Source organism: Acinonyx jubatus, chromosome C1, assembly GCF_027475565.1.
Source record: "Acinonyx jubatus isolate Ajub_Pintada_27869175 chromosome C1, VMU_Ajub_asm_v1.0, whole genome shotgun sequence".
Taxonomy (NCBI): domain Eukaryota; kingdom Metazoa; phylum Chordata; class Mammalia; order Carnivora; family Felidae; genus Acinonyx; species Acinonyx jubatus.
The window spans coordinates 149,086,627-149,107,206 of NC_069381.1; the positions used below are offsets into that span (position 1 = coordinate 149,086,627).

The 20,580-nt window shown below is 36.6% G+C and overlaps 1 protein-coding gene across 2 annotated transcripts in view; it reads right to left on the minus strand.

Moving 5' to 3' along the window:
• The window catches only part of IFIH1 (interferon induced with helicase C domain 1), a 56,372-nt gene that overhangs the window by 25,623 nt on the left and 10,169 nt on the right, over positions 1 to 20,580 (minus strand). For both annotated transcript variants that reach the window (XM_027055628.2, XM_015083051.3), the window contains exons 3-4: positions 16,981 to 17,127; positions 3,373 to 3,477 (exon numbers count right to left, since the gene is read on the minus strand). In XM_027055628.2, coding sequence (XP_026911429.1) covers positions 3,373 to 3,477; positions 16,981 to 17,127 — 252 coding nt within the window. The remainder of the gene's footprint in view (positions 1 to 3,372; positions 3,478 to 16,980; positions 17,128 to 20,580) is intronic.

The window sequence follows — 20,580 nt, forward strand, 5'->3', positions numbered from 1 at the left end:
TTAAAAGATATTAACAGATTCCCTTTGTTTAATTTCACTCCAGGTATATTTTTGCATGGATTTTTAAAAATAATAAAATTCTGGTTCCCTCGTAGTAGTTAAATGTACTTCTTTAATCATTTCCCCTTTTTATTTTTCACACTTCCTACTATATCCTTGGGTGATACAAATTAAAAAGAGAAATTAGAGCAATTTTCTGTCTTTTTCCCAAGTAATCTAAAACTTATCAAATGAGCACAACATCAATACCGCTTATGCGTACTAGCTATTTATTATACTGAAAAATGTAAGATGAGTTAGGAAGCTAAAAGGACTATCATGTTCAAGATTTGATTCTAGAGCCAAAGTTGTGATGTTTCCCTGCTACTTACCTCATCATGCACCACTAATTCATTGTGCAGTAATTATTCACTAGGTGGCTCTTATGTGCCATGCAGCCCCAGGAATGGAGTCCTTGTCTTCAAGGACTTCAGGGTCTAAAGCACTATATGCTGCGGCCACTAACAATGTCTGGCTATTAGACAGATAGCTCTATTAGCTTCCATACTTTTGAGTCAACTCTAGGAAACTTGATGGGTAGCCCCAAGTTTAAAAGAGAAACACAGAGTGAATATGGAAAAAATCAGAGTTGGATTCATTGTGAGAACAGCATCCAAAGAAGAGCTGGGTGAGTGCTAAATATTCAGCCTGATTCTTGCCTTATCACATCCTCTGACATAGGGATGGAAGAATTTATCCACATAAGCAATGAAAAGAGAATTTTCTCTTCTCTGTCACCAGAAGGAGAGAACTGGGCGGGTGTCAAGGAGCCAGGAGCCAATTTCCTTTATAAAAGAAATGTTTGGGTTTTTGTTTGTTTGTTTTTTTGTTTCTTTTTGGCTTGCTTTGAAAAGCAAAATCAATTAAATGCAATAATGAATGTGGTATTTAAAATATGCACAAGCTTTGAATAACACTATGCCCTTCCTCTACAACAAATATTGATTGAAGACCTTGAAATTATACTATGCCATATAAATGGTCAAAAAATAAAATCAAATAGGACTTAAATAATAACATTTTATTGGAACTACACCATGTGGCACATTTCATTCTCACATTGATTTTGACAGCTGAGTTATTCTTGGAGAGAAAAGGTCTGTCACTGCATGTGTTTGAAATCGACAAAGTATTCCTTTACCTATAGTATGTAACCACGGAAAAATACGCCATTCCAGCTGGACAAATATTAATAGGTATTACCTCGAAATAGTAAGGAAATACTTTCTACATATCAGGCCAATGCGTATTGCCAAAAACATTGCCACTTTGTGAGATGCAGTGTATCTCTCTAAAAATGAGAAACAGAAAAACAAAAAAGCCTTCCCTGGCATAATTAGAATATTTAAATTTTAGGAGCCTTATTAATCGTGTTTTCCTATGATGAAATACTTCCACAAAGGAACACAATGTTATGGTATTGGGTCACATCCATGAGCCTTATGTCCCATTATGTAACTGTTGAAGGTGGACAAAGGACATATGAAATAGAGTCCCTTTGCTGTCAGCCTGAAAGGTTAAGATATAATCGCAAACACTGTGATGCTTTTTAGAAATTAAATGTATGTTTACCAATTTGCAATTTATCTAAACCTTTTTTGAACTGATTTCTAATTCACTCTACACGATGCACCTGAGGGAAAGAAATCTCATAATTTTATAAATTCAGAATTTTACTACCCACTACGCGAAGTAATTCTTCATTTCTAAGCACTGACCCCATCTAGAACTTCAATGGGTGCCCTTTGAAAATGAGTTTGTCTTCAAATGTATTTGCCTTTGAAAATGTATTTGCTCTTTAAAAGTAGGTTGCGTTCAGATTTATCACGTCTTTCATGCCACATTGAGGACTGAAAATCAGTAAATAGTTACATTTGCTAACAGCTCTAAATAGACAAAATGGCCAACACATAGGGGATGCCCATTAAATATTTATTGAATGAATGAATATTGTTGAAAAGCCCTTACTTAGACAAACAAAAATTAGGATGAGGTCCAGAAGCTTAAAACAACCATAAAGATGTTAAATATTAGCTAGAGCACAGTTTGAGTTCTAACAGCAATAACATTTAATAGAAATGTTAATTATTAAATCTAACAGTTGTTTGCATAGCAAGTATAGAAAATTCAAATACAATCCACAGAACTAAGCATAGGGCAATAACTTAATAAACACTGCCTGCAGTGAACAGAAAATGAATTAACCCTTTAAAAGCTTGGAAAGCTTTTAGAGCAGATGACCATTTTCATGTAAATGATTTTGTCCCTTCAGGACTATTCTAGCTAAATTTCTATAATTCTTCAGACAATGCAGTGTAATCTGAAATACACAACATTTTCCAAGTGTTTTCTACAACTCAATCACAAAACAAATGAATACAAAAGTAATTTGTGTTTCTGAATTTGCCAATTTCCTACCGATTCTTAGCTGGCCACATTGCAAAGCATTTTTTGTTTGTTTATAATTTGTTAATTTAATTGTGAGATACTTCAAACACCAGACGAATATAGAGAGGTGTATAACAAATCTCCGAGGATCTATCACCTATTCTTAGAAAATGTTAATATTTTAGTTCAGTAGTAATCATTGGAACTGCACATTCAATCAACAGAAAGAAGCGATATGAATTTGACCAGACTGACAACATTTAGGCAATCTGATAACAGGAAGTATTGCTAAAGTGTGGCATTGAGAAGAGGCGCTCTCGTTCATTGCTGGTGTGCTACCAGCTAATAGAGGGAGCAATTAGGGAAACACCTAATAAAGTTCTCATTTAGTGACAAAAGTGTTTTTGCAAACTCTACTCCTATGCAAGAGATATTTAGGGAAACTGAAACTCTCTTAACTACACGTGTCATTTTTAGTTTTTCATTTTAAAAGGACTCTTGTTATCTGCAGCTAATCTACAGAGTCACCATCATCTTATTGACAGTATTAATGGATTTATTTTAAAAGTATTTTAATTAAAAAAAATAAGGTTTGGAACACATGTACCAAACTGAATACATCATTTAAATGCAGTCAAATTAACTGAAACAGACAGCATAAATAAAATAGATGACATAATTCTATGGAAGGTGGCATATGCATATTCTTATCGACACCAAAAAGATAAGTACTGGATCAAAAATTAGAGAGCTTGATTCTAAGACTTTTATAAGTTGTACTTTTGAAGAAAGTGAATGGCAAAGTTCCAAAACTACTTCAACTGGAGAAAAGAATTGCTTTAATTGCATAAATACATTAGGGAGGGTATGAACAGCCCCCATGCTTTCCACTATATGGCGTCTTATTTCACACTTTTTAAGGTTTACACAACAGTTAGGCAGTACCTGAATCACTTCCCATGGTGCCTGAATCACTGCCCATGTTGCTGTTATGTCCAAGACTTTCATCTAAGCAGCTGACACTTCCTTCTGCCAAACTTGTGTCTGATTCTGCAAAGGAAAACATTTTAAAATATTTTAAAAATATTTCTGAGAATAAACGTATTTTAACTGCACACCTCTACAGCACACAGTACATACAGTTCAATGCAAGTGGAAAAGGCACACCCAGACAATTATGAATAAAAGGTAAGAGTTCCTGGCAAGCAACATTTAAAAAGTCTACTATGGATGAGCAGCTGTCGGGTAGTGAATCAAACACATATACCTACTTGAAGTATCATACATCCGATTCGAGAGCAAATACGAATTTGTAAACACGTGTGACTTTTGATGTCCCCCCACCATGTAAGTTTTGTGCAAGAAGAGAAGATCTAGGCTTGATGGTGGCATTGAGACAAAAAGTACTACACAGAAACCACCGAGTTATTTTAACATAATATGGCAGGGAATTAATAAAGGATAAAGAATTGATAAACCACATGGTTCTATCGATTGGTTCTGAAAAGAACAGTTCAGCGATAAACATTACTTCAAAATCTCAAAAAGAATTTGCTCAAAAAGAATATCATTAAAGCCTGGCACTGCAGTTGTAATGGAAGCTTCTGTGAGGCTGGAAATAAATGTTTTCCTTTACTACAATTAAACTAAGCTTCCATCAAAAAGTCACCATGAGGATGAATGTCAAGAGCGTTCCCTTAACTTGTTAATCCCGATTTTTGGTTTTCAGTACTCAGCATCAATTCCTTTGGAAAATCTTTTTTTCCCTCTAGGGAAGACTTCCCTCTTTACAGTTTATTGCCAAGGATTTATGCCATCTTATCCACAGGGATCAGAACTATTGCTAAGCTGGGAAAAGTAAATGAAAGATGGCAGCAAACGTCAGCCTTGGAATCAGGACTTGTGAAATTTGCTGTTGAGGTTGCTCTGAGCCTAACTTGCCCTCATTTAAAATGGGGCTAGTACAATTCACCCTCCAGAATTTGATAACCAGTAAGTAATATTAGGCACAATAAACTCTCACCACTGCAACTTCAGTGCTGATAATTGGAAAATGAAATAAAAATCAAGTTGTTGATTAGTATTAGGGCAGGAGTTCCATTAAACACCGTTCTTCTTACAACTAATAGCATTTCATAATACTTATACTTGTTGCATAATTATCACTTCATGCTAAAGCTCCCAAAGGCACAAAACAAATTACATAAAGTAGCCGTTAGCTATTTGAAACTAGTGTGAGTGCCACCCATTTAGGGCTAGTAACAGAACCCGTGGAAACACACACATAGTATATTATCAATAAAATTTCTCTGGAAAAAGACCATATACAACTCCTCAAAACTACAAGTATCTTCTTTTTCCTTAACCAGTTTTTTTTTTAAGTTGGTGTATTAAGGTACAATTTAGATAATATAAAAATCATTCTTTTTAGGTTGTTTTTTTTAGGTAGGTTTAGTTTGTTGACACTGACACATGTACATGGTTTTGCAGCCATCATCACAATCAAGATTTTTCTATCACCTCAGAAGTCCCCTCAAGCCCCTTTGTTTTCATTTTCCTCGTGCTGCCCCCTAGCAGTCCCTGATTTAATTTCTATCCCTATAGCTTTGCCTTCTCCAGAAAATCATATAAACGGATTCACACAATACGTAGCCTCTATTTGATTTCTTTAACTTAGCCTAACACGTCCAAGATGCATCCTTGTTGTTCATATCACTAATCTGTTCCTTTTTATTGCTGAGTAGTACTCCATTGAGCATCTACGACATCTGCGACATCTCCCTTCCAATAAGCCTAGTTAGCGGGAAATATAATGGAATTATAACTGATGCCAATCAAATATGTAAGATACCTTTTTTTTTAAGTTCAAAGAAAGCTGATAAGGAATTTGTGGAAAAATTCTCAACGGACACGCATATTGTTTAAGTATATTAGCACAACACAAATATACTAATTTGAAAATACTGTGCCTACCAGTTGTCGTAGATTAGCTCTCAAACTCAGATTTGAGGAATCCCTTATGACTACACGGGAAAACCTGTATATCTCACTGAGAGATTTTAAATATGGCACTTTGCAATTCCCAGAGGTATGCCTTGTTAGAAGCTTAGAGGCGAGTGTGGGATAGAACTGTCAAGCAGAAGAGCGTTTGGGGCAGATGTACTGATGAAAAGAGAATAGGATTTATAAGGAAAAGGCAAGGTGTAAAATGAGATGGGGAAAATGTCATTGCAAGGATAATTCTAGATCTAGAAATACAGACTAGGATTTCTGAAGCAAAAAAGTAAATTTTGACATGCTTTTCATTTGTTGTTTTAAATAGGGTATTGAGAACTGAAGATAACACCAAAAATACCGAAAAATACTAACAAGTGTTATCTAAAATTAACCCTGTATCTTTGTTTCCCATTAAGTGTAATGCACTTGATTTTCATTTGATTCTCTAATCATTAGCAGTTCAACAACAATCTTAAAACTATTTTGTGTATATGTAAAGTCAAAGTTTTCCCCAAGCTCTGTTCTAACATATGTAAGTTTGGGGAAGCTATTTAACACAACGTGCATGATTAATTTATAAATATTAAAGAAAGTTGTGACCCCAAATAGGGTATTATTAATTAAGTTTGTTACCTGGATTATTTTGATCTTAACAAACAAATATGCAGTGTGTTAAGAAAACACTGAGCTCAGTACCTTCACAGATGTAAATTACATTCTAAACCTCAACATTCTGTGTGGTAGATATCTATTGTCACCTCAGTTTTATAGATGAGAAACCAAGGCTCAGAGAAGTTAAATGATTTATCCTGACCACACAGCCATAATGGGGCCGAGCTAGGAGGCCCCAATTTCTGGATCCGAGTCCAGTCACTATTCCAGTGCTTTTTATTTGATAGCACGCAATGGCTGATGCTTTGTGTGAAGCTTTGTAAACAAGCAAACAATCCTATATCTAATAGTGTTAAGTGAAATGAAAGTTGGTTTTTGTTGTCGTTTTAGAGCATATAGACATTTTCATTGTAACGTCGAATTTTCTAGCAATCTTGAAACGGTTTATCTTCTCAAGGGGAAAAAAAGCTAGAGAGATTGTTTTATTTTGCTCACATTTCTGATTTCATCGATAGACTTTCGTTTACTTTACATTTAAACATCCACACTTATTTTTGAAATTTTCTTTTCTGCACATATCTAAAAGAGGAACACTTCCATCCTTGTTAAACAAAATTAATTGGAATAATTCTGCTGGAGATAATTATGAAAATGAAAGTGAATATATAGAGGTTTATTTCTTTGTCATTTTGAGGATATATAAAATCTCTACTTTCTCAACACAAAAATAATTTTGTTTCCTAGGCAGCGAATTTTTATGCATTTGATATATATTTTTTATTTCATAGAAAGAGAAGTACTAGAGGAAATAACTTGAACAATAAAAGAAAATATATTGAAACTCCCATAACATTAAAAATGTCTTTCCCAGAGATTCTCTTCCTGCAGTCACTTAAGAGAAATCATGTTTTAAAAAATCACACACACACACACACACACACACACACACACACAAGGTCAGATCAAGTGATTGTGTGATGCCAAAATTAAACCAAGCTATTGAGTTTATAAGCCAAGAATTCCTGTAATTGATTTATATAGGATTATTTTGTTTCATCTTTTGTACTTTTCACAGTACGTCAATCTGGACTTATGTCCTGATGAGTAAAGTCATGTGTCTATGATTTTAAAATAGATCAGATAAAATAGAGTAGTCAATTGGAGGCAGGGTGTTGCCATGAAAAGAACATGTGCTATGGAGTCAAACAGATCGGTCTCCAGATCTGAGCTCAGCCACTGCTAACAAGTGACTTCACCTTTTTTTTTCTTAAAATTTTAAAATACAGATAGTAGTTTCTATTTTCTCATTTATTTTGAGAATGATTATGTTAGATAAAGGAAATGAATCTTGAAGAGGAACAAATCTTAAATTCTCATGAAGTTGCTACTTAAATGGGCTTTTGAATATTGGAGTTACATTATATAATAAGTTTAGTTAACTTTTATATAGCTGTCATTTCCTCTAGGGAAAATATCAAAGCTGGCTACAAAACAGATTAGAAAATGTTGGTAATTCCTAACTGTTAAAAAAAAAAAAAAAGAAAAAAGCAGTTATTTATATCAAACTTTTTTGGAATGAAAGAAAATGATACTCATCCAATTAAAAGATAGGATTTTCTGTAATAACTTTGTAAACAGCACAAAAAAAGAACAGCTCTGAGTACAATGATCCTAAGACCAGTCCGTAAGCCATGGAAAAAATGCCTCATTTTGCAATCACAACTTGAATATTACTAATAAAGCAGAAATATTAACTGGAATCTGAGAAATTTCACATTTAAAATCTTCTAGACTTTAAATACTTTAAAATATTTTTAAACCATTTAGAACCAAAAATATTGAAGTTAAAAAAAAAATTCATATGAAAAAAACCTCTTGGTTGAAGGCCTTTTTAGATCTATTTCAATGTAAAGTATGCCCTCTACTGGCCAGTGCTATTATAACAATTAATTTGTAAGGATGTTTATTCAACCTAAGGGCTAAGCTTCATTAGGTAAGATACAGATTGGTTCTTACTTCTATTCCTGACAGGTAATGCCCCCCCACCCCCCACCCCCATTTTCAATCTAGATGTGTTTCTCACCCCACAGAATACTTCTCTTTTTTTTTACCCCTGGCTGTCATACATTCTCTTTGCCAAAAAGTGGTTTTGTATTAGAGCAGGAAGCAGTGCAAGGGGCCAGGGCCTGTACTCGTTGAGAAAGAAGGGCACCAGCAGATCCCATTCCCCCTGAGAGGTAGTGCTTACAAGGTCTGCAAATAATCTAATTTCACTTGTCACAGTACTTTGATGTTTATTGTAGTTCTGACCTTGTGGTGCATTTTAGCTTCACCTCTTTAGTTCTTCCCCTTTGCCTGGTTTCATAACCCACGCACCCTGGAATGTCGAAGAGTAGCCCTCAAGATTCAAACATATGTGCATGTATGGGCATGCCCAAAACTACTGCGTGGGCTTCCTAAGTGTGTTTATTTTCATACTACTAATAATACTTATTTAGTTTTTCTTTCTCTCTTTCTTCCTTCCTTCCTTCCTTCCTTTCTTTCTTTCTTTCTTTTTTTCTTTATTTCTTTCTTTTCTCTTTCTTCCCTTCCTTCCTCCCTCCCACCTTTCTTTCTTTCTTTCTTTCTTTCTTTCTTTCTTTCTTTCTTTCTTTTCTTCTTCTCCGTCTCTCTCTCTCTCTCTCTCTCTCAGGGTCCTGTCTGTTTCAATAGCTCTTACTGGCACTTAAAAATGAACAACAGTTGAGTACTGCCCATATGGAAAAAGCAGGCTTTTTGTGATGTGTACACTGGGGACTAAGATGAACCTTTATCACTTTCTTTCTTTTCCCTTCCTCTTCTTTGAGGAGCTATACTAGCCAAACCCCTCAAGACCACCAATAAAGTTATTCTGGACTCTCCTCCCACTGTGGGTTCCTTTGACTCTGTGCTTTTCTGTGGGCTCCTATAATTGGATCAGACACATTGCTAAGACCTCTTGTCTTTTTTTTTTTCTAAAATGCAAAGTATCCTAACACTCAAACACTCCTTTTCTTTTGAAATAACTTATCCTTAATCTTTTTTGAGAGGAAATAGATGACTTTTATTTTCAGCTCTATGTATATGGATTTGTGCGTGTGTGTGTGTGTGTGTGTGCGCGCACACACACACACACACACACACACGCTCACATTTTGGTCTGTCAGATTCTGCTCTCCGTGCCAGGGAACATGTGTTCCCGCAGAATGGAGAGAAGCCACCTCCACCCACCTTGCATATTCTCTCCTGGATCCAAGCTTCTAGGAAATGAGTTCCCCAAAGAGAAAAAACTCTCCTAGAGCCACAGGCCCACATGGCTATCCACGGAGCTCCTTGCTCCTGTTTATAGAATTTATACTGCCGAAATGTTTCTGTCAGAATTACATTTGAATTGTGTGTAAGTAATAGTGTTGGCTTAAATCATCTAGACCCTTTAGCCTTTGGACTTGAGTCTCAATATATAAAGACAGTTATTAAAATACAGGGTTGTGGGGATAACCATATCCACCAGACCCATTCATTCACTGCCAGTCAGTAACAGAGGCAAAAAGTCCCAGAGTGAAAAAGTTATGAGTGAAAAGCTAGATGACCTCATGGGAAGTAAGTCTTGGCAGTAACAAGGTTTAGGGATGGCAAGCTAGAAGATGAATTGGAAACTAATTCGGCTGGTAAGCATCCCTTAGGAAGAAGTATTCAAGTTAAGCAGGCTTAAGCAAATGTGAGGAAAGTATGGGGAGATACATTTAAGGTTGTCCCGATAAATGCTCAATGGTCAGCTGTTTGGGGGGAAAAGCCACGATATAGAAGCGTCTGTTAATTTCCATGGTGTAAATATTCCTGCCAGGGCTGATTTCAAGCTCCCAGCATGATGTCACAGAGTGGAGCTGAGAAGAGATGTGTGCATCAGGCTCGTGCAAGCCAGTGGGAGCCGGTTCCAGCTACCCAGAGGATTCATTCCTCCGATTAAGGACTCTCCCACAAACATCATCTAAAACGATCAGGCGTGCATTGTGCTAATATTTCATAATTGGCCAAACGATGAATGATAAACTTGTAAGAGTATTTTTTTTTTTGCCTTAGAAAAATCATTTATAAAATCTATGGAGAAACCCATTAACACTCATTGATATAAGAAGTCTTATCTCACCCACCCTCCTCCATAAATGCTCCCCTCTTAACTGAATTATTCTCCTACATCCATAGTTATAGAATTTTATTGTGTTTACTACAGCTAGATTCATTTTGTATAGACTTTTGTTGTCAGGGCAGTTTCAGATTCACTGCAAAACTGAGCAGTATGGAGACTTTCCCCACAAGCCCTGCTCCCACACATGCAGAGCCCTCCGCATTATTAACACCCCTCACCCTAAACATACTTTGAACTTTCCTACACCTACTCTCTTGCTCACAGTGCCCATGCGGTCTGAAATGCTGCCTGCCGCTTCTGTGCACAGACCCAACCCAAAACTGGATGAACGGAGGTCTCCCCTTCCTCCTCGGGGAGGCTGTCTCTGCATCTTCCTTCCTTCCCAAGTCTTCCCTCCTCGTCCCTGAACACATTCTCTCTTTTGCTCTGGACAGATGACTGTTTCTCTTTGGGGGGCCATAACTTGTTTTCTGGAACTGGGTTCTAAACTCTTTGAGGGTGAAGGCAATACCCCCAGGACTCGGTTCTCTCGGGAACAAGACCTGACGAACTCACTCTCTGGCTTCTTGTCTTCATCCGCATGCTAAATAGAGAAGGTAAGGCCCGAGCATCAAACTGAAATAAAACCCGCCGCCTTTGTTAAAACGGTGCTAAAAAAAAAAAAAGTTTTTGGTTTGTAGCCATGAAAGGATGTCAGGAAAATAAATCCAGTATGTCATAGCTGCACACCAGGGATAGCCTTTCTGTCAAAATACCTATGGCTTCATTCCTGAGATATGAACAACAACCCTCGTGGAACTATTAAGCGATTAGAAGTCATATAAGTAACTTAGATAGCTCCAGGTAGGTTTCAAATAAAATAGAAACCCATATTAACCTTTAGCAAACACTAACATCAGCAGGGACAGCATCTCTCTCTCTCTGTCTCTCTCTCTCTCAGCTCAAATTAGTATTTGCCTTTTAGATTGCCTCAGTAGTATTTCTAATTCTAATAATTAATGTACCTAAATTTAGCAAAATATAGAAGTAAAGGATAGTTATCTGAAGTCAAACCAATCCTGTAATAGTGTGGGTTATTTTGACACAATCTTATTGTATGTTGCTTTATCGATCATCTTTTCCACTGAGGTCTTAAATGCTATATGGTATTTTTTTTTTCTAGAGATTCTAAAAATCTCTGAATTTCTAGAGGCTGGTGCCATAAAACATTATTCTGGTCCTCAAGTGCAAGGATAAATTTTGTGGCATTTTTACAGAAATTAGTATAGACCAAATCTAAGATTGGACTTTGGTCTATAAAAAGGCAAAACAAAACAACAACAAAAAAAAGTGCTATAACAGATTGGGCCAGGGAGAAGGAGGCTGTTTTATAAAGGTCAATTTTTAAACCCCTCCTACAGAACATGATCTATGCAAAATATATCCACAATATATTCCAAAGCATAATGTCACCGGATAAACCTAAGGAGTGGAACATATGGGGGAATATGAAAAAGAAGGTATTAAAGTCTGAAAACAAGCAGGTTGGTAAGCTCATTAGCTGGGGTGGAATTTTAAAATCTTCACGTGAACGAATATATAAATCAAAATATACACATGCATTCACAGTCATGCGCACTGTATATTCACACATGGCACATTCTACAGTTACATTATAATCTTCCACACTGGAACAGTGAATCCCATTCTCTTTTTAATGTAAAAGCGCCCTCTGCTGGCCGACCTGAGGTACTGGCATTTTCTAGTTTTCTTAACCAAGATCCAAGACAGAATGATAAAAGAAGTCTGGGAGATTTTATGTGAAATTCTGCATAAAAGTAAGTTTATTACAAATACGCGTTTTATTTTGTTTTGAATCTCATTTTCTTTACTTTTATTTTATTATAGATCATTAATTCCTGAAATAGTATAATGTAAAGGTCGGTGTAGAAGAACCACGTGCTTGTTTTGAGAAAGCAGTAAAGCAGACTATTAAAAACAGTCTATTAAAGACTATTAAAAATAGACTATTAAAAATTGTACAACCAATTTTACTGAAAGCCTATAGAATTAAAATAATCCAGCTAACTTTGTATTTTCTATAATTAAAATATTTTCAATGGAAGAAAATGAACGTGGGCTTTGTGTTCCTCTGATGTTTTCTTGGGAGTTGGGGGTTTTCCAATATTTTTCTCGTTATGAGAGATGGCCAGTGACTTTAGAAAGCAGGACTATAACATCCAGCATTAAAATTCTACTCATAGTCTGAGAACTATTCAAATATCTTTTTGAAATTATTGGGTTAATTTGGAAGAAGGCAAATTTTAAAAATTGGTATATCTCAATTATTAACCAGTTTTGAATGGGAAGCACAGAGTTGGAAGGAGGGAGGAAGAACAATGCCAGCCCCCAGTGTGGAGTCAGGACAAAATCACTCTCCAGAGCCATCTACTAGGGAATCCTGATACATCACCCCAAGGATGAAGGAGAAATGGGATTCAAATTGGTTTCAGGGTGGGCTGCCGTTCCTAGCGGTAGTAGATCTCACCCTGTCAGGTGTGTCAAGGAGTAAAAAGGGCTAACAAACAACATACAAGGAATCTTTGCATTGAAGCTATAAATAATTACCATTTGTATGCACCAAGACTATGCACTGAAAAAATATTTTAGAAACTGGTTCAGAAATAAAAATTAGAGGAGTCAATTTAAAATTAGAGATAATTCAAGTCACATTTTTTCTTTCTGCATATGAAAAATCATATTTATAGAATGTGTGCAGCTTAAGTAATACGTTTCTTTCAATGCTACTTTGGTAGCATTGACTATATTTGAGCTGTATATGAAATCTTAATCCAATATATTAGAATTCAAAATAAAGATTATACATTACCAGTATCGATAAAATACAAAAAACAAAATTATGCAAATGCATATCAGAAACTATGGGATAACTCCTCCTTTATTTTGATTGTTAACTCTACGAAGGGATGACAGGATAGGCAAAATCTTCCTACCGTAAATTTTGCAACAAAAACTTGAAGCAAAAAAAACATCAGTAGCTGCTTTGGGCTAATGGTACTTTAAAAGTTATTTATATCCGTCATCTTAGTTCTGGAGAGCAATAAGAAAATAAACACACACTTGGAATGATCCATAGCATCTATGAGTAGTGGTGTCTAAGGCCTAAGGTTAAGGAACTACATTTTAATAAATAAATTACCCTTCGTTACTTCTCTGAAAAGGGCTAGAATGGATTGGACTGACTTGCTCCCATGTGTACAGGGAAATCCATACGGCATAAGGATCCTACAGACCTGAAGGTCCTTAAAGTCTGTGGATTGGGTGGGGTCGTCAGATCACTTAGCGTACTATACTTTCACAGGTTCTCAGACTAGCACATGTTTTAATAGGCTGTACTTGCATTTACTGCATGACTGTTATTAGCACTTACTGTGCAGCCATATAGTGGCTACAGTTTGACTGACATGCCCATCAGTTGAACGTTCCATGAGAGCAGAAGCCCACCTCTCTTATGTTCCCCCACGGTATTTGCAGTGCTAAACACTGAACACTGCATGCCTGGCACGTGATAGTAGTTAAATAAATATTTGTTACATGAAAGAATCAAAAGGTACAGAGATCAAATGGGAGGGAGGGTGAGAGGGAAGACAAGAGGGGTAAAAAACAAAACAAACACACACACAAAAAACCCTTTCTGTCCCCTAAGGCCATTATTACGTTCTAGATTTTTTTTTCACAAAATGCAACTTAAAGTTTTATATGAACTAGTAAGAAAATAGAAAAATTTCAAGTTTTGCCTTTAATTTTGTTCACTTTGAGACTCAGAATCCTCTGTAGATACATAAACTACAGGCTGATGAGATGCATTGCTGGCAACCTTTGATGAAAAACTCGCATTTAAGATGCAGGATCGTCTGCCAGCTTCAGTCCTGTCTTTGATTCTTTCTAGTGTGGATTTAGAAAGTAGCCAGTAACCCATGGAGACGTCAGGTAGCCTACCAAGGAAGTATGTTAAAATGTGACAAACCTACATTCAGATAGTACATTTTGGCATTCCTATCAGATCATGATTTCTGAAAGAAAGTGCAGCTGCTCAAATGAAAAAAAAAACCCTCTAGAATTCAAGTTTTTGCTATTCTATTTATTAAGCCTGACTACCTAACATGTGGTCCAGGACCAGCAGTACAGTGTCACCTGGGAGCATGTGAGGAACACAGAATCTCAGGCCCCACACAGGACCTACTAAATCAGAATGCATTTCAGTAAGACCGGCTCCCCTGAGAAGCATTGCATTAGAAAGAAAGAAAGAAAGAAAGAAAGAAAGAAAGAAAGAAAGAAAGAAAGAAAGAAAGAAAGAAAACAAGAGAAGAGAAAAGAAAGAGAAGAGAAGACAAGAGAAGACAAGAGAAGAGAAGAGAAGAGAAGAAAAAACACACAAAAAAACTATAAACAAGGCACAAGCTTGAATAGCAGGGAAACTATAATACACACTCGTGCTACTTATGACAAGATTGCTATCCTACATGTTTCACATAGTTCATATAAACCATCAAGAGGAATATTAATACACTAACAGAAAAATAGGCAATTAGCAACAACAAAAAGAATAAACTTATAAAAATGCTTTTCATTGGAAATCAAAAAATTCAAATTCAAGTAGCAAGATACCAAATTGGCAAAGTGTGAAGAATTACCTCTTCTTGTAGAAGAGACATCAGGGCAATACACAGTCTCTTATACTCCCAAAGAACATGTAATTTGGTACAAGTTTCTGGAGGTAATTTGACATTAAGTATCAGGCATTTTCATATTGTAGAGATCATTTGATCCAGAAATTCCAGTTATGTAATATGCTTTTAAGAATTAAATTTAAAAAAAGGAATTAAATTGAAACATAGATATTAAGGGACTTGTTCACAATGTAGAGATTTTTAAACATCCTAAATATTTAACGATTGATTAATTAATTATAAATCATCCAATAAATGGAAATATTATTAAGTCACTAAAAACCAGGCTGTGGAAGAATACCTAGGAACCCAGGAGAAATGCCACCATGTATAAAACATTCACTTATGTAAAAAGATTAGAAGGACAGATAACCCAAATGTTAAGAGTAATAGATCTACATTGCTGCAGTATGGGTGACTTTTTCCTTGTATGTTTTCACATTTTCCAAGCATTCTGCAATGCAACTGTATTACTTTTCTGAAGTAGAAAATAGTAAACTTTGGGGGGCACCTGGCTTGTTCAGTCAGTGGAGTATGGGACTCTTCATCTCAGGGCTGTGAGTTTGAGCACCACCCTGGGGTTAGAGATTATTTTTTAAAAATGGAGAAAAAATAGTGAACTCTGCAGTGGTGTGATGGAGTCAGCTTAAACGGGCTCACAAAAACCAATTGTTAAATCTTCAGGAATTTTGTGAGCAGGCTGTCAAACACAGTCATTTTAAAAATTAAATTATATAGGGGCACCTGGGTGGCTCAGTTGGTTAAGCGACTGACTCTTCATTTCGGCTCAGGTCACGATCTCACGGTTTCGAGGTTGAGCCCTGTATCTTCGGCTCCACACTGAGCCTGAAGCCTGGTTGAGACTCTCTCCCTCTCTCTCTGCCCCTTCCCTGCTTGCACACACCCTCTCTCCCTCAAGTTCTAGAAATACATACATACATACATACATACATACATACACATTAGCAAATGAATTATATAAATGTATAATTAAACAAATTGTATTGAAATCGAGGTAATGAATACTTAAAACTCATCACTTCCTTATCGTGTTCCTGAAATTTACAATCATCCGTGACGTTGATGCTGTTTACGCCCCTCGTGTCTGCATCCTGGAAATGCTAACACCATGGTGAGCTCCCTCTTTTCTCTTCTCAACTCAGGGACATGATGTTGGAGGTTTGACACCAGCTTTAGTGGGAGCATTTGCCTTGTGAGGACTGGCAAATGCTACAAGTCAGGACTTCCCTTCTTTCCTCCCAGACACTTGCTTGTTCAACATTTACCAGCACACTACAGATCCTGAAAAATTGTTTCTGTTAAATGACTATTTCCTATGAAAATAGAATGCGGCCCTTAGGTGGGGAAAGGGGAAGGGAGACAGATCTTCCTATTGTGAGAAAATTAGGGAAGGAAATGTAATTAAATTGGTATTATTGTTCCAGTGACTTCTCATATCAGAAAGGTGGTCATGGCGGTAAACAGTTCTGTCACCAATTAGTTACTGCAAATCAAGCCAACCCCAGTTTAGCCTCCCCTCATCTGCCTTTCTACAGCCTTGCTTTTGGTGTCTACAAAAACTGAACCTCTCTGAGACATCCCAGTCTATGAAATAAGAAAAAGATAATGAACGGCCTTTTACTTTCTCAGAGCTTTGGATGAATCAAACTAATTCATACATTTGAAAGTATTTGAAAACTATGAAAAACTATGAACTATAATAAGGTATAGGTATGCTTATAAATAAGGTATGCTTATAAATGCCTATCACATCACAAAGACCATGGATACCTTGTAAGGCAAAATTAGAACCAAATGTGTTCATATTCATCACATATTAATATTGCATTAGTTATGAAAACATTTTTAGCCACAAAGAAAATGTAATCTTGTCTAGAAATAAGATTTTAATAAAAATGCTTGCAAAACCCCAAAGCCTGAATTTTCTCCCTCTGTTTAACAGATCGTGATGTCATCAATCCACCCACTGATTGTTTCTGGAAGTCGTAATTAGTAAAATGCTGTAAAATGTGTGCAGGTTCCAAATACCTGAAGTTACACAAGGATCTGCAAAAGACGATTCCAGTGAGTGAGTCTCCGTGTCCCGACCTTCTTTGTCTGGACTCAGCTGACCCGTGGCTACAAGAACCCCCTCTTTAACTTCAGGGCCATCTTCTTGTGATAAACTCTCAGTCCCTATGAATACAGCATGAGACTGTAAACAATAGTGCAATGCAAGTTTTTATAGAGTCTGCATAACTGTGATTGCTATCCTGAAAACAAAACAGGAGTTCCGAATAGGCATTTACCTGCATAGACTGAAGTACTTTGGAATTCTAAACAGAACGTAAATTGTACGGTAATGCAAGTTTCTACACAATATAAATAGCTGTTATTGTTATTGTGAAAACCAAGTGGAAGTTTCTAGGAGAAATTTGCCAGAATATACTTTCATACTTTGACATTTTGAAAAGCGAGGAACATATTTTTTGTTATGATACAGTATTTCTATTTTTAATGTGGACACAGTGAGTAATTCTTTTGTAATGGTTAAATTTTATCTAAAAAGACAGTAAAATAAGTATTATGCTAGTCACAAAAAGAGCATGATGATGTCCTAGCTGACCATTACTGGTAGGAGGTAAGCCACGGATGCAGTGATACAAAGTTATATTTAAGGCTGAATTATGAAAATGCAAATTTGGTGGTGGTTTTCTTTAGCTTGCGCTCTTGCCATTTTGTTCCCTCGCTATGTGTTCTATATGAGATGTACATATGCTTTAATGTCAGCCTAAATTCATGTATTTTGGATATCTGGAGATTTTTTAGGAATTCAATGAAATATTCTCTATCCCTCCCTTCTCTTTCCCTCCATTTCTCCCAACGGCCTTTCTTCCTTCCTTCAACCAACATGTTTTCAGTGTTTTCTTAAGGGACTACGTGAGCTACAAAGAAAAATCAAGTTTCTGTCCTCTTGAAGCTACAATCTATCAGCGAAGACTGATCCCATAAATAAAATTGCTTAAAGTATCGTTTTGGATTAGCCCATCTTAAAGAAAGTATGTCTGCGTGTGGAGAATTTCCTAAAGAAAATTGTTGTGACTTTGGACTCTGTTAGATGACTTGGCAATGTCTGCAGGTACACATTTTGTTTGGGGTTCATAATCATAATAATCAATTTATTTTACCCTTATCATATAAGTGCGATAGAAGTGTTGAATCATTTAATCCTCAAAGTAGCCCTAGGTAATAGGTAATAGTATTCTCCCCATTGCACAGAGGAGTAAACTGAGGCACAGAGAGGGCAAGGACTTGCTCTAGAGTTACACATCGAGGGAAGTAAAAGAGCCAGGATTCAAGAAGCATCAGGATCTGGAGCCTAGGCTGCTGTAACAGTCAGCTCAGGCCACAATAACAAAATACCATAGACTGAATGACGTAAGCAAGAGAATTTTACTTTCTCATAGTGCTGAAGATCGGAAGTCCTAGATCAATGTGCCAACAAGGTTGGTGTCTGCTATGAGTTTTGCAGCAGGCCGCCTTCTCGCTGTGTCCTCACATGGTGGAGTAAGAGACAGAGATCTCTTCTTACAAAGCCATAGTCCTATCAGATTACGGCTCACCCTTCTCTCTTCATTTAACCTTAATTACCTCCTTGGAGGCCCTATCCATAGAAACCCTCACATTAGAGATTAGGGCTTCAATATATGGATTTTGGGGAAACACAATTTCATCCATAGCAGCTCCTCACCACAAGAATAGTCACAGCTAACGTTACTCTGGTCATTAAGGCCAGAAAAATGCTTAGATTCCCATCCAAAGAGGTACAGTTCAGGAAACAAAACTTAAAGCCCAACTCCTCTGATTAGATGTTCTGAGGAAATGAAAAACTAAGCCCTACTTTTTGGAGTGAGTTGATCAGGAGCAACCTTCCTGCAGTCGGGGTGTTGAGATACTGCACAAATGCTGCCCCAGCCAGGGATTGGTGTTGTCCTTCCAAACCTTCAGAGGAAGCTCAATGACCCCTTCGCATGCTGCCCCCTGCCCTCACGGAAGCCCTCATATCTGGGTCAACATGCGTCACCACTTGCAGTGGTCGAATGAAGGAGAATCCCCAACCATAAGAGAGCCTTGCTGTGGGACCAGTGAGGGAGGAAGGGGGGATGGATAGCTGGTGCCACTGTTTTCTTTTTACAAGGCCTTTCCCCCTTTTACAAAGGGCATGGCCCTGACCAGCCAAGATATGTGCGTGGGCTTAGTCCCTAAGCCATTCTGAAACAGACACATAAAGACCTCATAAAACACAAAGTCGTGGCACGCAGTAAAGAAAGGTAAGAGGAAGGCATGAGAACACCAGGTGTATGTGACGAGGTGTTAACGATGTAGCTATTACCTGGGATTTACTATATTCACCCACATTACTCTTGTTCAAAGAATTGTAATTTTTAAAATTACACTACCCTTCTAGCAAAGCTTCTTGTCTAGAGGAACTTAAAAATATTTTAGAAAGAAATATGGCCAGACGTGTTGTCTATATCAGGGGAATCTAGAAGACACTTTGGAGCAGATCTTCTAGACTCCATCCTAAACAGGAAGCCACTGAACACAACTGTAAAATGGGTAGGTACCATCAAATGTGAGGGATGGATATAACAAGGTCTTGTGACCCGAAAGGCTACCGTTTCTAATATCACTTGATACACTGAGACCAATATTTCCCAGGGAACAAACAAACAAATGTAGACTGCAGCCACTTTCTCTTTGAAATTTAAGCCCTTGAATGTTTGTCATGGATGGAAATGGTTCCATGAGGTCCTGAAAGGGAACTCATCATGGATGTGTGCGTGTCTGTCTGCCTACCTCTGTGTATATACATACATACAACAGATATATATATACACAGATATATACACATGTATATGTGTGTGTGTGTGTGTGTGTGTGTGTGTGTGTGTGTGTGTGTGTATTTGTAACTACTGGGCAAAATCAAGCTATTTTATAAATAATATAGAATAAAAATATAATATGTTGTTTATTCTAATAATTGAGTAACTATCTGTTTTTATTCCACACAAACAACTTAGAAAAGTGTGTACTGTGTATCTTATTCCATTAGAAAGGCATATGTGGCGATAGGAACTTTGCGTGCCTCATTTAAGTCCACATCTATGTCACCTAGAACAGTGTCTCACACTCATTCCATGTTAATTGAACAAATGATGGAATGACTGGATTAACAGAAAAAGTCAAGTAGGCCTGAAGTGACTCTAATCTATTTAAATCATTCATTACCAATTAGCTTTTGATTTATCTTACATATGAGATTTTTTAAAACATAAGATCCACACCCTGAAAAGAAAAATAAGATGGTAGTTTACATTAGAAATAATATATGTGCAAGGGCTCTAAAATGTTACTTTTATTATCATATTTGAAGGATCGAAGAAACAGGAATTAATTTGAGATACGCTGGTAATTACTAACCTTTTAACAAATATTTAATAAATTCCTTAAAAATTGATATAAATGTCCAGAAGACTATGCAGCAGAGTTGTAATAGCCACTAAAAAATATTTTCTTCCAATTTATTGGTTGTCTAATCAATGTATCAATTATTTTGAGTAAAACTTTTAGGTAATCACTGTGTTT